This window comes from Apteryx rowi, unplaced genomic scaffold (genome assembly GCF_003343035.1).
Source record: "Apteryx rowi isolate R43461 unplaced genomic scaffold, aptRow1 scaffold_13, whole genome shotgun sequence".
NCBI classification, from domain to species: domain Eukaryota; kingdom Metazoa; phylum Chordata; class Aves; order Apterygiformes; family Apterygidae; genus Apteryx; species Apteryx rowi.
Window position 1 is genome coordinate 3864814 of NW_020447530.1, and position 19088 is coordinate 3883901.

A 19088-nucleotide genomic window follows, 5' to 3' on the forward strand; every position below is an offset into this window, starting at 1 on the left:
GAGGGGGCGGGGCGGGGCCGCGAGGCGGGCGGCGGCGGCAACCCAAGAAGCAAGAGCCGGCCGGCGAGGGGGAGGGCCGTGAGTGACAGGCGGCGGCGGCCACTCCGCGCGGCGGATGGGCGCGGCGGGGGCGGGCCGGCGCGGAGCCAATGGGGAGCGCGCGCTGTCAGGAGCGAGCGCCTCAAATAATCGGGCTCAGCTGATTGTCCCCGGCAGAGAGTTGTTTGGCGGCGGGCGGGCGCGCGGCGCAGCGAGGAGGGCGGGCGCGCGCGCGCTGGCTGCCTCGCGCGAGGGGGCTCCCCTTTGTTGCATGGGGGTGTCCAGCCGGGGCTGAGGGGGAGGGGCCGGCGGGCGCGCCCTGCGCGCGGCGACCGTTGGCGGGCCGTTGCCTCCCGCTGCCCCATGAGCGCGACGGCGGCGGCGGCCCTCGCTGAGGGGGCGGCCCCGGCGCAGGGGGCCGCCGTGCCCTACGCCGTGGAGCTGGGGCTCACCGTGCTCCACACGGCTCTCTACGCCGCCCTCTTCCTCTTCGCCTACCTGCAGCTCTGGCTGCTCCTCTACTACCGGGAGCGGCGGCTGAGCTACCACACGCTCTGCCTCTTCCTCTGCCTGCTCTGGGCAGCCCTCAGGACCACCCTCTTCTCCTTCTACCTGCAGAACTCCCTGCAGGCCCTCCGCCTCCAGCAGCCCTTCGCCCACTGGCTCCTCTACTGCCTGCCCGGCTGCCTGCTCTTCTCCAGCCTCTGCCTCCTCAACCTCTATTTCGCTGAGGTAAGTTTGGGGGAGCGCCCCCCTGCAGGAGGCCGGGGCTGAAGGCTCCTCTTCCCCCCCCCCCCAGCCCTGTGCCCCCCTGCGAGCTCGGAGGTGTGCCCTGAAGCCGGGCTGTGGGGTGGGATGGAGCGCTGGGAGCTCGGAGGTGTGCCCCGCAGCCAGGCTCGGTGGCAGAGGGTGCTCGGAGGTGTGCCCTGAATGTCGCTTTTCGGGTGAGATGGGGAGGTTCGGAGACGTGCCCTGATTCCAGGCTTGGGGGGTGTGGGGAGGAATACCCAGAAATGTGCCCTGCCTGCAGGCTTGGGGGGTGCGGAGGTGTGCCCTGCCTCCAGGCTTGGGGCTTGGGGGATGCAGAGGTGTGACTTGAATGCAGGCTTGGGGTGGGATGGGGGATGCAGAGAGATGCCCTGAATCTGGGGGTGGGAGATGCAGAGATGTGCCCTGCCCCAGCTGGGGGCTTCCCCTTGTCAACCCCACAAGGGAAGACAGTGCCAAGGGGCCCTCTTGGAGGGGCTGCTTTGCTTATTTTTAAGTTGATTCCCCTTTTCTAAAGAGGACCAGAAAGTGGCAGCAGCAGGGGCTGCTCTGGCCTGGAGTGATGCCAACCATTACGTCACCAGCTAGAGCCTCTTCTGCTATTGTTGCTGCGCTCCCTCCTTCTCTCCATCTCTCCTCTCTGCTATGAACTGGGCTTGTTGTTCTGCAGCTTGTTGTCAGACAAAAACCCAGCGATCCCTTTTGCCTCCCCAAACAACAGCCTAGGGCTGGAGAGGTGGGCCCCTTTCTAACAAAAAGATCGCTGCTGGGACAGAGCAGAGCTGCTTGTTGTTGCTGATCTATATTGCTCTTTCTCTGGGTTTCCTTATCACTTGTGTTTTTGTGATTTCTTTTTTTTTTATTCTCCTTTCTCTAGTCGTTTCACTTGTTTTTCTTTATCTATTAAAACCTTAGCTGTCTCCTCCCCTTCCTCCTCCGATTATTTTGTTTCTGCTCCAGTTTCTCATGAACAGCCCTTTGCTTGCCTGCCTTCCAGTTTGGTGACTTGTTTCATAAATAGGCAGCACTTTTCCTTCCAGCTTTGTTGTTGTTGTTCAGATTCTTTGCTCTGCAGCTCTCAGCTGTTCACCAGCCTCACAAAGGAATCGCTAACACACAGCGAAATCGCTCTGTCGCTCCGATGTGTCATTGATGGGAATTATGATTTCATTTTCCCTAGGACATCAACATTCGCATGATAATGTGAAACTTGGAGCAATTAGGCTGTTCAGCTGTTTTGGTTTTTCCCCCTCCAACATAAACACCTGGAAGCTGGGGGGAACTGCCTGGTCCAAAAGCTGTCAGTGTTAGATACACTGCCTATCAAGTGGCAGCAAAATAACAAATGCTGCATAGTGTGCGTAATCTGTCTTGCCTGTTAAAGCCTGACCTATCAATTGCTCCAACTAGTAGGTGTTTGTGTCCCTTGAAAGACAAGCTGAGGAGGGGACCCCAAGTTCTGTTGCAATGAAGTGGCTGGATTTCTGTGTTCCTCTAAGTCACGGGACTGGAAAGCAGGCTTGCAGAAAAGGCTGCTTTAAAGAAGTATAAAGTAAATTCAAACTGATTTTCAGGCTTCCCTTCCTCCCACAGTATCTGTTTTGCAATAGACTCCCTGGCTGGGTATATCTTGCTTTTCTTTTTCCTCYTTGAAAATCTTGAGCCAAGGGAAATCCTGCCTGAAGAATCTGGAGTGGGAAGGGATTAAAATGACTTATGGAAATGGGTATGCATACTTAGCCAAATGTCAGGCCCTTTGTAACTGTCCTGAGGAGACTGGATGTCCAGCACTTGGTGAGAAAGCTGCACTTGTCTGTAGCTGATCTTGTGTTGTGGAGAACTAGAGCCTCTGAGGTTTGGAGGAAGAGTGCAGCTAGATGGACTAAAAGCCTTTGCTGTTCTTCTGGCTTCCATTTCAATGAAAAACAATGCTGAGTAGTGATGTTTGATCTCCCCTGCTTGAAGAACAGTCTGATAAAACTGGCCTATCCTTTCCTTGACAGAAGGGTGCCATGTGTTGGTGGCTAACTGATAAGTCTGGCTTGGCTCTGTTCAGTGCTTTTCTTAAGCACAGGAGAAGTTGTATTCAGTGGGTTTAGGGTATAATCAAACAAGAACTGTCACTACCTGGAGGAAAAACTACTGTGGACCCACAGCAGCTTTCAGTCTAACTGAAATGGTCCAGGATCTAGAGATGATTGGTGCATTCACTGGTGTGACTTCAAGAACCTACTGTGGATGGTCCATTGATTCTTAATGCTTATGGGCCAATTGCCTGCAACCTTTAGAAGGACACTAGGCTTTTACTACTCTGGAGGTAGCATCTTGGTCTTAGATTTCCTCAGGTACAAGCATAGGTTTGTGTGCTGAAAACCTGACTAAGTTGTCTTTGTACATGGTGTCTCTTTGTGGAGATACTGGAAAAATGACATCTGCCTAATGGCAGGAAATATGGCCTGGGCTATGTTATTTGACCTGCTCTTATTTATTCTATGGAGATCCTCAGGCTATGTACAAGCTGAGGATGAAATGGTGCTGTGTGGGGGAAGAGCTTCAGGAAACAACAAATACCTGTGGAGAACTAGCATTATATTGCATGCTGTCCTGTTCTGGGAATGAAATTCAGTCTAGTGGAACTGCTTATCATTCCTTCTTTCTGTGGGGAGAGGCTGTCCTGTTTCTTTTCCCTTCTTGACCCAGGAGATTCCTAGGGGGACATGGATGCCTAACAAAATGCATGTGGGATGCTTATTTGGTGAAGATAGTTTCTTCTGTCACTGCCTTATTTCTACCTGGAACATCAGGAGGTGTAATGCCTTCTGGTAGGGAGCATTTCTTCCTCTACTTTTACTAAGAGTCTTCCAGTACCTCCTTCTCCAGGTCATTACCAGGAATGCAATGTCCATGACTGCAGCCACAGCAACCTCCATCTTGACTCTCTTAAAGACCTTCTCGAGCATTCTGCACTCTTGTCTCACTTGAGGGTGAGCAACTGTGTGCAGCAATGAGTAAGGCCTTCTGATGGGCTGCTCTGTCAGACTGGTGTGGCCATAACCCTTAACCTGTCTGGGTTTCTTTAAGTGCTCCATCTGATTAGATGACATCAGACTCTTTCATCCTTTGTTCTAATTGCACTGGAGCAGACATGCCTGGAAACAGCATCCAGCCTGGGAGCTGTTTGTCCTTGCTGTCCTGCTTCCAAGGGTGCAGGCTTCCTGTCCTCTCAGGTGAAGAGCTTGAAAAGCCTCCATCAGCCCTTGCGCTCTTCCACCTTCTTCATCTAGTGGACACCTAGTATATGCCATGTCCATGCTAGTACCATGGCCTCAGAGGGACAGCTGGCAAGGGGTCACTTAACCCTGTTCTGTTCTGTAGTCAGTGAGTCCCATGTGCCCCAGAGTTCCCAGATGAACAGATGGCTGTGGCAGCAACAAGCTGTTCTAGGAAACTGGGGTGCATGCCAGTTGCACCCTGTGTTTGTGATGACGTAGGATGATCCCAGCATTAGTGGGGCTGATGAGAGATCCTCCTCACAGATGGCTCCTGACTTTTTCTCTAAGGGGTGGGGGAAAACTGAAATACTGGTGTATAGTCCTGAAACTGCCTGTGTTGTGCTCTGATGCCTTGTGCTGAGTTACTTTGGTGAGAGAAGGGATCCATTTTGATGTTCTTGCAACTGTGTGCTGTGCTTATGTCAAGTGAGACTGCAGGCAGAACATGGCTATCTGCCTTGTATCTGCAGAGACTGAACTCAACTTCTTTTGGGGACAAAAGACTTCTGTCCCACCAGGGAAACAGTGACTGAAARGTGTTAGCTATGCAAAAAGAAGACAGGGACTATGCTTAGAGGTTCTCTGGGGGTTTTTGATTCTCCTGGATCTTCTAGGTCTTGGGTATGAATGGTTATACCCATCAAGCTGAAGTGCTACCTGGAGCTCAGCATTGGGAGGACTAGAGACCTGACTTGTACAGGTACTAAAACTGATCCTTAGAGCCATCTCTGAGCTATAGGTGTCTTTTTGTCATCTTTTCTTACCGGCTGTGACATCTCCCAGTACACCTTCTGAGGATGAGTGATTCTTAGCTAATGCTCTGGAACATACCCTTAGCAAGTTCACTTTCTGGGGTCAGTGATGTGAGCAAAGAACTTGCTTCTGTAAAATATCTACTTTTGTCACAACACAAAAGCCTCCAGCATCATAGTGAGCCTCCAGGTCTGTAGCTATTCTCAGTCTAGCTTTCTTTCCAAGTCTGCTGCTGATAAGTGCTCAGAGGACTCATGTCTCCAGAAGGATAGCTGCTGAGTATTGCTTAACTGTCATAAAAGGTTTGCTTAGAGGTAAAAATACTTAGTTCTGTTGCTCTGGATTAGCAGCGACCTCTCTTTACTTTCAGCAAGCAACTGCATATCATCTGGGGCTGACCACCCAGCTGAATCGAAGGAACTGCTCGGTTTACCAGGCTTACTACTAGCAACTTAGTGACTACTAGCAACTTAGTGCAATGCACCTGCTTGGGGCAGGGGTCTGGATTTCCTATTTCTATAAAGGACAGAACTGCTCCAAGCTCTCCACACTGGCTTCTTCAGAGCAGAGAGTCTTCTACATCAGCTGTCTTTGGGCTTGGAATGCAGTAGATAGGCGAGTGCTGAAAGCCTTGCAGTATTGCACCTTTGAGTTCTTACTGGTGAGACAATGTGAACACTACCTGTGTCACCTACTGACCCAGCCTCTGAAGGAAAAAAAACTGACCTTCAGTGAGTTAGGTGCCAGTAACCAAGATGAAACCCTAAACTGAGTAGTGAGCCCACTCTCTTCCTGAAGTTACAGGACTAAATATCTGGGGACTAGTAAAAGCCCACAGCTGGTGCCATGGTCTCCCTCTGCTTTTCATAGCAACAGTTTGAACATAGGGTGCAACAGTGATCTGAGACCTAACTCTGAGACAGCTTTATGTACTTTAGTACCCAGAGCTTGGGGTCATGGGGGGAGTTTTTTGGCAGTCCATCTCGCATAGGACTACTGCAGCTGCTGAAGCCAGTGTCTTCTGTTAGCCCGTGGCCTTTCCCTGCTCAGCTGAGAGGATTGTTCTCACTCAGGGCTATTAGTTGCAGTACAACATACCAGGGACTTTCAGCTTGCACTGCACTTAGGAGGCTGCAGTTGTACTGACTGGATTGCTCTTCTGGGAGTCAGCAGCAGCGCAAACATCTCAAATGTGTTGCATAACTGGGTGCTGAACCAAGAGGTTTCCTAGCTGGCTGTCTTTGGTGTCTGCTTTAATATTCCCAAAGCACTTGAGACTTGAATATAGCCTGTGGGCAGATGTGTGGGGGAGAGGACAAATAATACTCTGAAGTGTGACCAAATTCTCCTTCCTATGTGCCAGTTTCATTTAACTCAGATGAACTTTGGGGCTCAGTGTGGATTATGCCACTTTTTTCCCCCCCCGTACTACTTCTGGCTAGTATAGGTCAGGACAACAGGTTAGAGGGCTTGTGAGACTGCTTCTGGGGCATGGGGGACTGGATGGCTCCCTCTGCCTAGGTACCATGTCTTGTTCCCTGCTCTGAAGTGTTCTTTCAGTTCTTGCCTCAAACTGAGGAAGAAGACCCAGACAGAACTGGTTGTAGGAACGGAGTTGCTGAAGCTGTCTAAGGTCTGATACCTGGCATGAGGACTTTCAAGTGCTTGAAACTTTTATAATGGATCAGGCAATCCTTCAAATCTTGAAGTGTCTCTGGAAATCTTGCTGGCAGGAGCCTGATTTCTGAAGCCTCAGCGTACCATTGCTACCTCAGTGCTGACTGGAAGGTAGGAGCCGAGAGATCCTGTCAGAGGAAGAAAAGCTGACCAAGAGTGCCTCGTAAGAGATGAGTGAGCCTTCATTGCAGCCACGGTCTGGAAGCTGACAAGGCTGACTTCTTGAAGGAGTAGTGAAACCGAACCTTTGCAGTGATCAGACAGTGACTCTGAACTGACCCCCCCCCCCCCAAGTGCATGTCTGCTGGATCTGACTAGTTGGCTGTCTCTACCTTTTCCTAAGTTCCTTCAAAGTCTCTGGACTCAGAACATAAGTTTTGTCCAAGACTGAATGTTAGGATTTCTGTGCTCCTGTATGAGCTGTGACTTAGGAAGGGGTGGACATACTCCCAATCTAGCTATAGTTCTTCATACTAGGAGTATTGCCCCTGTACACTTCAGCAAGAGCCACCCTCCAGCCCAAAGGAACAGAGGCTTGTTTATACTACAGTGTGAGGAGAGGCTTGTGAGCCTTTGCTTTGAAGCACCTGTCCTTCCTATGCAACTGTTCAGCTTGAGTCTCCTAACACCTTGTGTGGTGAGGAGATTCACAGGACCCTGATCCACTGTTGGACAAAGCAGGTCTTGCTTTGAAGAGTGAAATGATCTATGAATGACTCTGTCATCTAGTGCATTAGTCTGCCAAGTGTGCCACACAACTTGATAGGCCTCTGGAGGGCTTCCTTCCATCTTGGAGTCATTTCTGAGGTGTGTTTGGCTTACAGACATCTAAAGGGTGGAAGAACCAAGAAGTCCAAATGCTTGTTATTATCCACAGATTTTAGTAAGCTTATAGTGGACTGCAGGTCCAAAATCCAATACTAGAGGGCTATTTTAGATCAGCTCTTTGTCTCACTGAAGTATAGCAACTGAAGCAGTCTCCTCTAAAAGAGAAATTCTGCTTGACTGAGGTCTTAAAATATGCAGTACAAAGAACATTTGGCGAAGTAAACATAGCTTTGAATGCTCTTAGTGACTACTGAGTGCTAAACTTGGCTCTTTTCTTGAAGTCCTTAGGTGCAGTGGTTTAAAAACCTTGTCACATATGGGATATTACCAATGTTCTTTCCTATTGAACACCTACATTCAAACTTGGCTCTTTCAGAAAAAGGTACCAGTGTTCCTTGCAAGTGGGTCAAATGTAAGATTTGGTGTTAATAGATGATCTGTAGTCCTTCAAGTTGCCCAGCTAGATGCTGGGTCTCCTGTTGTATGCCTCTTTCCTAAGCTTACAGGAGAACTGTAGGTCACTCTAAGTAATGCCATGCAAACTTTTCCCCTAGGTCATATTCAAAGTGAAATGTGCAGCTGAATTCAACAAGTACAAGTAAGTGACACTCTTCTAACCTTACCTTCTAAGGCCTTTTAAGGTGGATTAATGTTCTAGCGTTAGGAATGGGAGTTCCAGACCCCAAAGACTGATTAGAGCTTATGTCATAGCTGTGCTCTGACAAAGGATCGGTGCCATGCCTTGGAGCAGGACTGGGAGCTGGGGAAGTGGGTCAAGGATACAAAGGAAGCAAATGCATGTCTCTGTACATGTCATGAGCAATCCAGTACTGATGCTGACAGTGAAGTAGATGAACTCTCAAGGTCCTTCTGAGCTGTCCCACCTCCAGCAAAAATCTGCTGGATAAGGTTTTGAGCAATAGGTGGAATTTGTGTGTGTGGCCCAAATGTTCCCTAGCCATTTCCAGGGAAACCCATAACGGAAAATGTAAGCTCCAGTGGCTTTCAATAAAGAAGTTGCAGTGGTGTGATGACTCATGGCTTATTGACTGAAGTTAATGCAGAGCTAGAGCAGCACTTAAAATCTGCAAGATAAGAACCTGACTGTCAGAAGATGAGTCCTGTAACTCATGACTACTTAACACAGCTCATGCTAAATGAGAGCAGCTTAAATAGAAATACACAGTAGGCTTGGGCTGCCAACACAACCACTGAAACTTGCCAGAATACCTGATCTTCATAGCGAGTAGAGCTCTGGACATGCTGGGAGGTCATCCTGCCTGATGAGACAGGAGGGTGGTGGAGAATGACTCCAGCATTGTCTGCATAAACTGATGTGAACTTTTTTTTTTTTTTTTCCTTGCCTACCTTTTCTCCAGGGTCCTGTTGTACCTGGGCTCTGTATTTACCAGCCTCCTTTTCCTAGTTGTGAACTTAACTTGTGCAATGCTAATTGATGGGGAGGTCCCAGAGAACCAGCTGAGATGGACAGTCCTTGCCCGTGCCCTAGTCAATGATAGCCTCTTCATCCTCTGTGCCATCTCATTGGCTTGCTGCATGTGCAAACTGGGAAAAATGTCTTCAGCAAATGTCTACCTCGAGTCTAAGGTAGGTAAACGCCTTGTAAACTGTACTGGAACTGTGCAACTGTCAGCTGGATTCTCAATGGGATCTGTGTGTGCTTAGTCAGGGCCACAYCGACTGCCACAGGAGCTGCTCTTGCTCAAATACTCCTTGCAACATGGAGGTGACAACTCTTACTTCTCTCTATAGATGGTATATGCTGCTGCTGTAGAAATGAGGTGGCACTGCTGTGGCTTCTATATGCTAGAGGATAGTGCTGGTTGCAGCTTTGCTGATGCAACAGCAAATAGACTTGGGAGCTGCTTATGCTTTTCTTCATGTTTAGAAGTTTAAGGTTTGGCTGGTGGAGAGGCTGCTTTAAGGAGCAAGAGATGTAGTTTCCACAACTTATTGTTAAGCATGGTGAGGTATGCAGGGTACTGATAGCTCTGACAAATGTCTAACACAGTCCTCTGCAAAGTGGATCCACCAGCAGTCTAGCTTTGGCTGCCTGGCTTGCTTGAGCCAGAGACAGTACTGACCTGTACTGCTTGAGATGAGCATCTTGGGGGCAGGTCCTACAGCAGCTTCCCATCCCATTCCAAGGCTGGAGGATGGGTGAGGGTCTGAACATTCCCAGCTCCCTTCTCCAGCAGGTTTTAAAGTGGCTGAGCCATCAACAGCCTCATCTTGGCATGACAGTAGGCTGCAACTAAGTGTGCACCCGAGCTGTTCTCACTCCCTCTAGGAAGCCATATCATTCCTGTCAAAAGCGATGATTCCAAGGTGGAGACCTGGCCTGGTGAGAAGGGCAGACTGCAGTCTCTTGATCAGCCTGGAAGTATCTCTAGAATAACTTCAGCACCTGATGAATGTAGTCAGGCTTAGGGAAGTCAGCTGCCTGGCTCTGATACTTTTGATCTAGTGCCTTTTCCCAACAGTGCAGCTTCTCACCTTGCATGCCCTGAACCCTCTCTTTCCAGCTGTCAGAAGTTCAGGAGTCTGGTCTCCTATGGAGACCCTCTCTCCAGTGTGTCTTGAAAAAGGTGACTCCAGTATGAGCTTAGAGGACTGTCCCTGCCTGGCTCAGGCAAGAGGCTGCAAAGCATCCTGAAGGCTGTTGGATGCTTCCTTCTCCCTCAGGAAGGGGATGAGGAGGGTGACAGGCTGTCTTGCAGCAGAGACTGCTACAAAGAGGCTCTGGATCCAAACTACTGTCTCTCACTGGCTGGAGGCATCTCCTTGCTCATTAGCAGGTCATCTGTAGGACCACTCAAAGTGGCTGCAGTCTACTGCCCCTTGCCTTAAAGGGGGCAGCTGGCACGGGCTGGGGTTGAGTGAAAGCTGAGGGGCTGCCAGAGCTATGCTATCAGGGTTGAAGCTGAGGGTTTGTGTAGAAGTCTGGCCCTCTTAGGAAGCAGAGGGCATCTGCAGTTGCCAAGAATCTGGGGAGTGTGGGCTGTAGGCAGCCAGGGCTGGATGCCCAGCTGGCTCCTGTGACAACTGTCCACAGAAACTACAGATTGCAGTAGGGTGATCTGAAGTGAGCCAGAAGCTGTTCAGATCTCTGCTTACGTGGGACAGATCTTCAGCTGTAACTGGCTCTGGACCTATCAAGTTCACTCAGCAGTGATTTACTGATGCAGTGACTTCCTCTAGTCATGTGCCTGAGGCTGCCTTTAGGGCCTTGCTCTTGTGTAACATGTGCTAGAGAAGAGGGTTCTTCCCCCGAGTGCTCAACCTGACTGTCTGGTAAAGGTCTCTTGCATTCAACTGATGTCTCCCTTCCCTGCCTTGGAGGCATCCTCTGACTTAAAGCACTGTGGAGGAGCTGCAAAAATAGGTGGGGATGAGCAGAAGTGTTAAACAAATGTCTGAAAAGGTTGCCCTGTCTGCTGAACTCCAGCTGTGAACCTGGTGACTCTCAAAGCAACATTGCAAAGCTGGAGGGAGGCCCAGTAAGACTGCTACTTTCACCACTGAATGTGGGAAGGTTTTAGAGCCACTTGAGAAGCAGGCTCTGCTGTTGGGCTGCTACCAGATCCTATGCTGTGGTCATTGCCTGCTGGAGGCTATTGGTTCACTAGCCTTTTCTGCTTCTAATTCTGCTGCCCTGAATACCAAGGACTCAGCTGACAGCACTAGAGCAGGCTGTGGTGTTGTGCTTCAGTGGTGTCACAGGGACTTGTGCATTTTCAAGCTGACTCTGCCAAGACTGTTCTTGAGCTGGTTCTCCAAAACTAGGAAAATGGAGCTAGCATATCCATAGTTCGGATGTGGAATAGGTGAATGAGGTGAGGTTCTTGAGCAGATTATCTATTTAAATATGAAGCAAAGTCACTGTATCTTGCTTAGATTTATTTGTTTGCCTCTTAATGGTTTCCACCTTGCGGTGACTTTGTGCCTACCAATAGCTGCTAAACAGCTTTGCAGGTGTATTCAGCAAAGAAATAACACTCCTTGAATATCTGCAAGTATCTCTGTGAAGCTCCCATTCCTATCGCTAGTTCTGCAGGAGATGTACATTGATGTTGGGGTACCTCATGGGCAGCTGTCCCTCTGACAGGCTTGCTTCTAGGATGTGGTGGAGAAAGGTCTTCACCAGCATAAGACAGCTAGCAGAAGGCAGAAGTCCCTCTACATCCAGTGACCCCATAACATGTTGCTCTATGTACAACAAAGCCTGCCTTGTCCCACAGCAGCACTGGAGTTCTGATATCAGGTGGTCCTCCCTTTTCTCAAAGCTGTCACCCCAGATAGCTAGGCTTCTTTTCTAGACATAGGCTGTGTTCAGCCTCTGGGGTGCTCAGCTTCTGCAGGGTGAATGAGCTATGTGGGCATCACTGCTATAATCTTATGCTTGGTCAGGGTGTAGAAACAGCAGGATGACTTTCTTAATGGCTGTTGTTTGGTCTTCTAGAGGCCACCACAGAAAGGCAGTGGGTGAGTGGCATCTCTCTGGACCACCAGTTTGAAGCTGACTGCCGAAATAACTTTGCTAGGTATAGTCTATCGGTGAGATCCTGAGAATGACTCTCTCCTGCCTTGAGTCTTTCCTGCTCTCGGGCAGACACTGGCTGCATAGCTCTGCTACTGCAATGAACTCATCACATAAGGAAGCTCTTAACCAGCTCTGAATATTTTAGCAACAATATGCAAAAGTTCTAGGTCAGTCTTGTCTGCAGAGCTTCTCATGATTTTGGAAAAAAAAAACTCTGTAGTAAGATCTGCATTAAAACTGTTTTTCTTTCTGTTCTAGGGAACATCTGTCTGCCAGGCTATTCTTGTGGGATCTGTAGTTGCTCTTCTGTACTCCTCAAGGGCTTGCTATAACCTGGTAGCTGTGGCCATATCTCCAGACAGTGTTCCTGGTCCTTTTAACTATGGCTGGGACAACCTTTCAGACAAGGTAAGTGTCTGTGTGTGGCCTCCAATCCAGAGCTAGTAATGAGGTGAGAGGGGGTTACTCTACTCTCCTGTGAGAGCATGTGTAGGGGAAAGAAGGTTATATGAGGTGTTGGTTTCTCTGTATCCCCAAGTGAGCTGGGCTTCTGCCTTCAAAAGCCCTGTTTGTTCTCTCCACCAGAGCAAGCCTGAATCTTCCTCAATCTGGCTGCTTTTTCAGGAGGGATTCCCTGTTGTGCTCTTAAATTTTAGAGCCTGCCAGCTCTTTTACTGGGGGAGAGGAGAAACAAGTCAACTAGAGCAGAAAAGCAACACTTAAAAAGGCATAGCTGTGTGCAAGGGAGAGCCCTTGGGGTGGGGAGGGAGCTTGCAGTACCTGGTAGCACACTGAAGAACTACTGTTCCTCCCTGGAAACAGTAGGAGCCAGATAAGGGTCACTATGCTGGCTTGGATTCCTACCTTCATAAGGATTTCTCTGCCTTCCTAGTTCTCCTGTGCTGTGTCAATGTTCAGCTTCTGGAGCTTTGCTGATGGCTAGGGGTGTTCAGAGACTTCTAACTTCTGTCCGCAGGTGCGTGTGGAAGTGAGCAGTGAAGAATATGTGGTGTTTGGAGTGGTCCTCTTCCTCTGGGAGCTGGTGCCAACGACTTTCGTGGTGCTGTTCTTCCGGGCTCAGAGACTGAGTCAGAACTTGGTAGGCCTGAGCAAGCTGCTGTAGCTTGAATATCCCTGTGCAGGGAGGAGCTCAAAGGTGTCTGGGGTGGGGGATGGGGGGTAAACCCTTAGGAAGGCAACTAGAAATGCCTTGCTACTGGCCTAACTCCTTTCTCTTTAATAGACTCCAGCAGGAATGGTCAATAGTCATAGTTACAGCTCCAGAGCCTACTTCTTTGACAATCCAAGGCGCTATGACAGCGATGATGACTTGTCACGGCTTGGGGCCAGAGAAGGCAGGTAAGCATTGTCCTGGGCATGTGAAAACACAGCAGCTGTTCTGCTGTCCTTTGTGGAAGCAACAGAGTTCTTGACTTCTGATCTCAAGAAAAATCTTGGCATAAAAGTCAGCTTGGGCAAGGTGGATGGGGCAAGGAACCTTCTGACTGAGCTTGGTTTTGCTCCCTAGCTCACACAGGGCTATTTTTATTAGATAAAAGTGACCAGCTCTGAGAAGTAGATATCATGCTGGGTGCTCACAGGTAGAAGTACACAGTGGCTGCGGACATGAGGCCTCATCTGGGAAGGCTGATCTTGCTAGGTTCCTTCCTTAGCTGGTGAGGGAAGAGAGGCTCTTAAAATGGCCTCCAGAGGAGTCTCTCCACTGGTAAAGCAAAACAGTGAGGTGAAGTCCCAGGAGGTCTGGGAGGACATGTCCCCTGGAAGCCGACTGGGACAAAGTTCTGCAGGAACACTGGGATGGGGGGGAATGGGCTGGTGTCCTCAGCTAAACTGTAAGGGAAGTCTGGCAGCCCTGTCTTTCACTTGCTGCTCAGGGATCTGAGCTCCTCGTGCCCTGGGGCTTTAGTGAGGAGTTGAAAGCTCTGGCTGTTCTTGACCAATTTTGCAAGGCCTTGTACACCTTGCACCTGTTTCTCCAAAGCCGGCTTCCTTGGAAACGTGACATCTGGATGTCATAAATCAGAACCTGCTTCTGCAGACTTAGATGCCCTGCTTATCTGTGCAGACTAGCAGCGGTCTCCAAACTAAGAAACTGTCCATCTCTAAGAGTCCATGTTTGGTTTTTGTCTCTCTTCCCAGCTTGGCCACCCCTCAGTGCTCTGGCTGCTATGGGTCCCTGGCTGGGAACGACAGCTACACGGTGGGTCCCCATCTCAGCGGAACTACTGCAGACAGTGCCCCCTTGCTCTTTGCTGCAGGCGGCTCGGAGTTGAATAGTCACCATAGCTCATGCCCTGCTCCACAGAACTGAAGAGGCTGGAAGGGCCCTTTCCTCCCCGAAGTGGCATTCATGTATAGGACTGTAATCTGGTTTTCTCTTTTCCTCTTCCCTGAAGCATTTAACTCATCGACACAAACATTCCACTACCTGCTGCGGCCGTAAGCAGGACTGAACCTATGGCTGCAGGCAGTAAGAGAACTGTGACTTTAAGGTACCATGTAGCAAAGTGAAGCTGAACTCTCTGGAAGCTTTTTCTTGGTCTGGTCTTCAAGTTGTTGGCAGCTAAATGCACCAGAGCTTCCTCACTAGAAAAGAAACATCAAATGCATATTTGCACTTTTATCTGCACACTTGGAAGGAATGAATCTTGCTCAGACTGTGCTTGGTCTGAGACTGTTCTAGTTACTCTTTTAATTGCACATCCATAGCTGGGAGAGGCACTGTCTTCCTGCAAAGATTGGAGCTTCTAGACATATTCCATGAAGTACTCTGCATCYTGACTCACTTGGGAGTGTGACGCTCTGTGTTAACTGAGTGCGTTATGCGCAGGGACTCCTGCAACCAATGTTAAAGCGTACTGTGCCATATTCACACCCTGCAGGGCTGATGCYGCTGGGCTGAGTGTGGTCTTGCTCTGACTGTTGGTCCTTGTTTCACCTGATTGCTAAACTACCCTGCTGAGGAGTGTGGGTTCAAAGCTAAGCTCAAAGCATACCCATGGCAAAGGCCTGTAACAGCTGAGACTGAGTGCTCCTGCTGGCATTAAGACCACTAAATTGTAACCAACCCACTAGATCATGGCAAAGGAAGAAGGCTGGCTGGGACTGTAGCTGCTGTCAAGTGTATGGGGGGGGAGTGTTAAGATTTTGTAGGCTGGCTTCTTCCAGGAAGGCTTAGGGATGGGGCTGGCTCAGTGTGAGTGTGTATGTAGGAACATATTTGGCCAAAGTGCATGTAAAACTCTGACTGCTCTAACYAATGGGTTGTGAGAGCTGTCCTGTTCCCTCCTCTTCACCCATGCCCCACCCCCCAGTATTAAATTGCATTTAGCAGATAACCAAGCTTTTTAACCTGAGCAAATGTGAATCAACAGGGTCCCCACTGAGGTGGAGGAAGGCTCTGCTTGTGGAGACAGCATGTGCTGTGTAAGGGAAAGGGGGAAGCTACAGGAAAAAATGGTCCCTGGGGTCTGCTCCCCTTCCTCATCTCCATGGCTGTCCCCTCCCATGCCACTGAGCAGGCCACAGGACCTGGGCTGGAGTCCTACCACAGTAGCTGTGTCAGCAGTGCTTAATGGTGTACACAGGGTTTAAATATGCTGGGTCACAGTTTGGGAGGATGTTGATTCCAGAGTCATTTTCCATTTCTCTTAAACTTGCCTGTTTTGGCTAGTTAAGACTTGGCCCATAGCTGCGTAGGCTCTTGGAGACTAGACTCTGCATTTAAGACTTCACGTTACTCGTGGCTTGTCTCTGTATGAGTCCTATGTGAGCATGAGCAAAGCAGCTTTGGACACATGCTTGGATGGAGTCACTGGTCCAGGGAGGACAGCTACTCTGTCTCTGACCTCTTAGGGAAAACTTGAACTGGAACTGCTTAACCTTCCTGGAGCTGCTCCTGCTGTTCAAACAAGCAAGTCTAACACTGAAAGCTTGAATTCAGATCCTCCTGGGGCAAGGACTCGACTGTGTATGGAGTGGTACTATGCTGGCCTGGCTTTGTGGGTTGGGGGTGCCGGGGCTGGGCGCTGGAGGGACTTTGAGGCAGCCTCAGTGTCTACAGCTGCATGTGAGAGAACCTGCAAGTGCTGGGACAGCTCTGACCTTTTCTCACTTGCTGTGTGCTCACTGTTTCCTGCTCAATGTATTAGCCACCTTGCTTCTACTGAGCTAGATGTCACTTGTCACACTGAGAACACCATGTCCCTCTGTCTGATTCCCCCGGTCCTGGGCAGTGCTGGCTCGTGAGCCTGTACGTGCTAACCCGCTTCACTCTCGCCGCCCCAAAAAAGGAGCGACTTCTGCTTCTGTTTAGAGAAGGCTCTGAGACAATGACTTTCAACACGTCCCTCTTGCTCTCGTACGTGAACCAGAGAGCTCCACCATGACTGCTGTGGCTTTCCTGGCTGCTCTATTTTACATGTTGTAAGAGACCTGTCCTCTTGCCTTGGTTGGGATACGGAAACGGGTTGCTCCATCTCAATCACTGCTTGACTTATGGCAAARCTAACGAAGGACCTGGACTCCATGCATTGCCCTTCTCCCATAAGTCACCAAAGACAGTAAGTGACGCTAGTGGCCCCTGTTCTTGCTTAAATTCCAAAGCACTAGGAGCACTTTAAGTTTTTCTCGGWGGGAAGGGAGTGTGGTGCAAAAAATAAAAAAATAAAAAATTAAAGGGCTACAGGCTCATTGTTCATATTGCACTGAAGCACATAACAACAACATGATCTTCCTGGCATTAGGATCACAGGTCGGGGCAGTGAGTCTCGTTGCTAAGTGTACTCATGAGTGACTGGCAAAGTGTTTTGGTTTTATTCATTTGTAYGGATGGCCGTTAATTTCAAAACTCTGACAGCTCGTGTTGGAGCTGGTCTTGTGTTTTACTGAAGTAATTTATAGCTGAAAAGTACAATGACTTTTTTAATGCATAGTTGCCTTTCATTAAACCTTCTTTTTTTGGTATGGTTTAACAGTGTTTTGGCTTTGCAGTCAGGCAGCAGCTGGCTGCAACAGGAAGCTGTGGCCAATGAATGTACCTATTTGTTCTTCACTAAACTGTAACCAAGCACTACTRTGTTGAAATAAAAAAAAAAAAAGTTTCTGTGCTACTTTTGGAGGCCCGTCTGAGTTTTGCTCTCGGTGTGACTCAACCCCGCCAGCTCTAGCCTTGGTACCGCAGTCCCTCTTCCTTGTCCCTGGCYGGGGGCTTGGTTGGCTATGCCAGCACAGGATACCTGGACAATCTGACTGCTCTGCAGAGACCTGCCCGGTAACTCGTTAAAACTGCTTCTTGACAGGATCCAAGAGCTGACCTGGATGTGGTTGAGCTTGTTCCTAGCCAGCAACTGGCTGCCATGAACCAGAATGCTGTGGTTGGTGCTAGTGGGACTGCAGCATCCTTGCGAATACCTGTCTGAGCTTAAATCTGCGGTAGAAAGCCCAGAGATGGTTTTTGCAACGGTGGCCTGCAGCTCCCCTTTACAGCTGTGGTTTTCTGGGGCTTGGCTGGAGGGCAGAGAGGGCAGAACAACTTTCCTTCTGTCTGCCTTCACACTGCCTGCTTTATGTCCTGCTGTTTTTCTGGGCTCTGTGGCCCAGAGGGAGGTGGTGCTGCCTCTGGGTCCAGCTCATGTGGTCCTCCCTCCACTTTGCTCATTTCTCCTGCTTCCGCACACCCAGCTTGCAGGGCACGTAGGGAGCCGTGTCTCAGTTTGGGCTGTTCTGGGTTCCCATCCCAGCRCGATGTGAAACAGGAGCTCTGCCTCCGTGTCACATCGCACAAACTGTTGGTGTTTTTGCCTTGGGCTCTCGCTATAGTCCCTTTCTCAAGCTCTGCTCTTTAACTGGTATCTACTCAGCACCCTCTGTGTCACCGAGTTGTGCAGGAGGTGACATTCCCCAGTTCGAGTAACTCAGTGTTTCCTGTATTTCCTTGCAATACTGGCACAGGTTTATCAGCGTGGCCTTGAGCTTGCTGCAAACAMAGACCTGGCTTAGCTGGAGCGCATGCTGTGTCTTTATGTACAGCAGTACCTGCCTCCGCGCTGCGTTTTGGAGGCTTTGGGGTGAAAAATAGCATTGTTGACAGGGCTGCTACGCTCTCTTGCTGCACAGGGCTGGGCTGCGGTTGTTGTGCTCTCCGGTAGCTTTGAGCATGTGYGATCTTGTCCTTTGCCCCTGTTGTGAAGGCCGATGGTGTAATCAGGGCTGGCTCCGGGCCTGCAGGACCAAACTGGCAGCAGGGCCGGGATGTCTCGCCCCTTATTTTGCTAGAGCTAAATGGGCAGCTGCTGCTGTGGGGGGGAGGAAGGAGGCTGTGCCTGACATGGGGAGGGAGGGGATGGGGCCTCTGCTTTGTCACAGCAGCTCTCTGTCCTACTTCCCCAGCTTCTTGTCCTTGGAGCGGCAAAATTCAACTTCGCTTGAGCCACTGAGCAGCTTTGAGCTGCCTCTGAGGAGCAGCAGCCACGCGTCGGGTATGTCCTTTCCCTTTTTAGCCCTGACTGGATACCGGCATGGGACAAGCAGCTCCCAAAGGAGGGCAAATGGGTTTAACAGGCTGAGGAGGGGGCAGGAAGGCCAAAGGGTCCCAGCACTTGCTGCGTGGGAGAGGCCATAATTCAGGTCAGTAAGGCATCTGCTACCCACTTAAGTCAGGTGAGGGTGGCCGAGATGAGGCCAGCTTCTGGCTCCCCTTGCCCTAAATAAGGAGATGGAGGTGGGTGTCTTCACATGTAAGATAGAAGCAGAGCAAAAAAAACCCCACCCTGTTTTCTTGTATCTCAGGTTCCCTGTAGCAAACCAGGGAAGAGATGGCTTTGCTTGCTCTGCAGTTGCCTCACCTGTGTACCCACCTTCTTGTTCCCTTACGAGAACTCATCTTCCATCAGGAAAAGCACAGCACTCAGCTAGTTATTACTACCTCTGTGCTCTTCTGCCCTCCTCTTTACCAGAGCTGCCACCACCCTCCTTCCAGAGCTTATGCTGCTGCACCCTCCCTTCAGGAGCTCCCTACCACATCAGTCCCTTCCCCTCACTCCTTTGCTGTCACCGCTCTAAACTATGCAGCAAAAGCAGGGAATAAAGTTCAAAAAAGTGGCTTTAGCCACTGCCCCCTGCCAGAGAAGAGGCCAAATGCCTGGCAGGGACGTGTAGCTGCCCTG

At 49.9% G+C, this 19088-nt stretch overlaps 1 protein-coding gene across 1 annotated transcript; it reads left to right on the forward strand.

Moving 5' to 3' along the window:
• Positions 1-402: 402 nt before the first annotated feature.
• On the forward strand, positions 403-17022 carry GPR137C (G protein-coupled receptor 137C). The gene is made up of 7 exons (XM_026056073.1): positions 403-771; positions 7892-7935; positions 8717-8945; positions 12160-12309; positions 12878-13000; positions 13145-13260; positions 14062-17022. Exons 1-7 carry the CDS (start codon positions 403-405, stop codon positions 14231-14233), a joined length of 1203 nt encoding a protein of 400 aa, XP_025911858.1. The 3' UTR covers positions 14234-17022.
• Positions 17023-19088: the final 2066 nt, after the last annotated feature.

Bases quoted from the DNA above. Each gene is read 5' to 3' on its own strand.
- GPR137C (XM_026056073.1), top strand. From the start codon at position 403: ATGAGCGCGACGGCGGCGGCGGCCCTCGCTGAGGGGGCGGCCCCGGCG. The intron at 7,936-8,716 runs GTAAGTGACACT...CCTTTTCTCCAG, and splicing joins GCTGAATTCAACAAGTACAA to GGTCCTGTTGTACCTGGGCT. The intron at 13,001-13,144 runs GTAGGCCTGAGC...TCTCTTTAATAG, and splicing joins AGAGACTGAGTCAGAACTTG to ACTCCAGCAGGAATGGTCAA.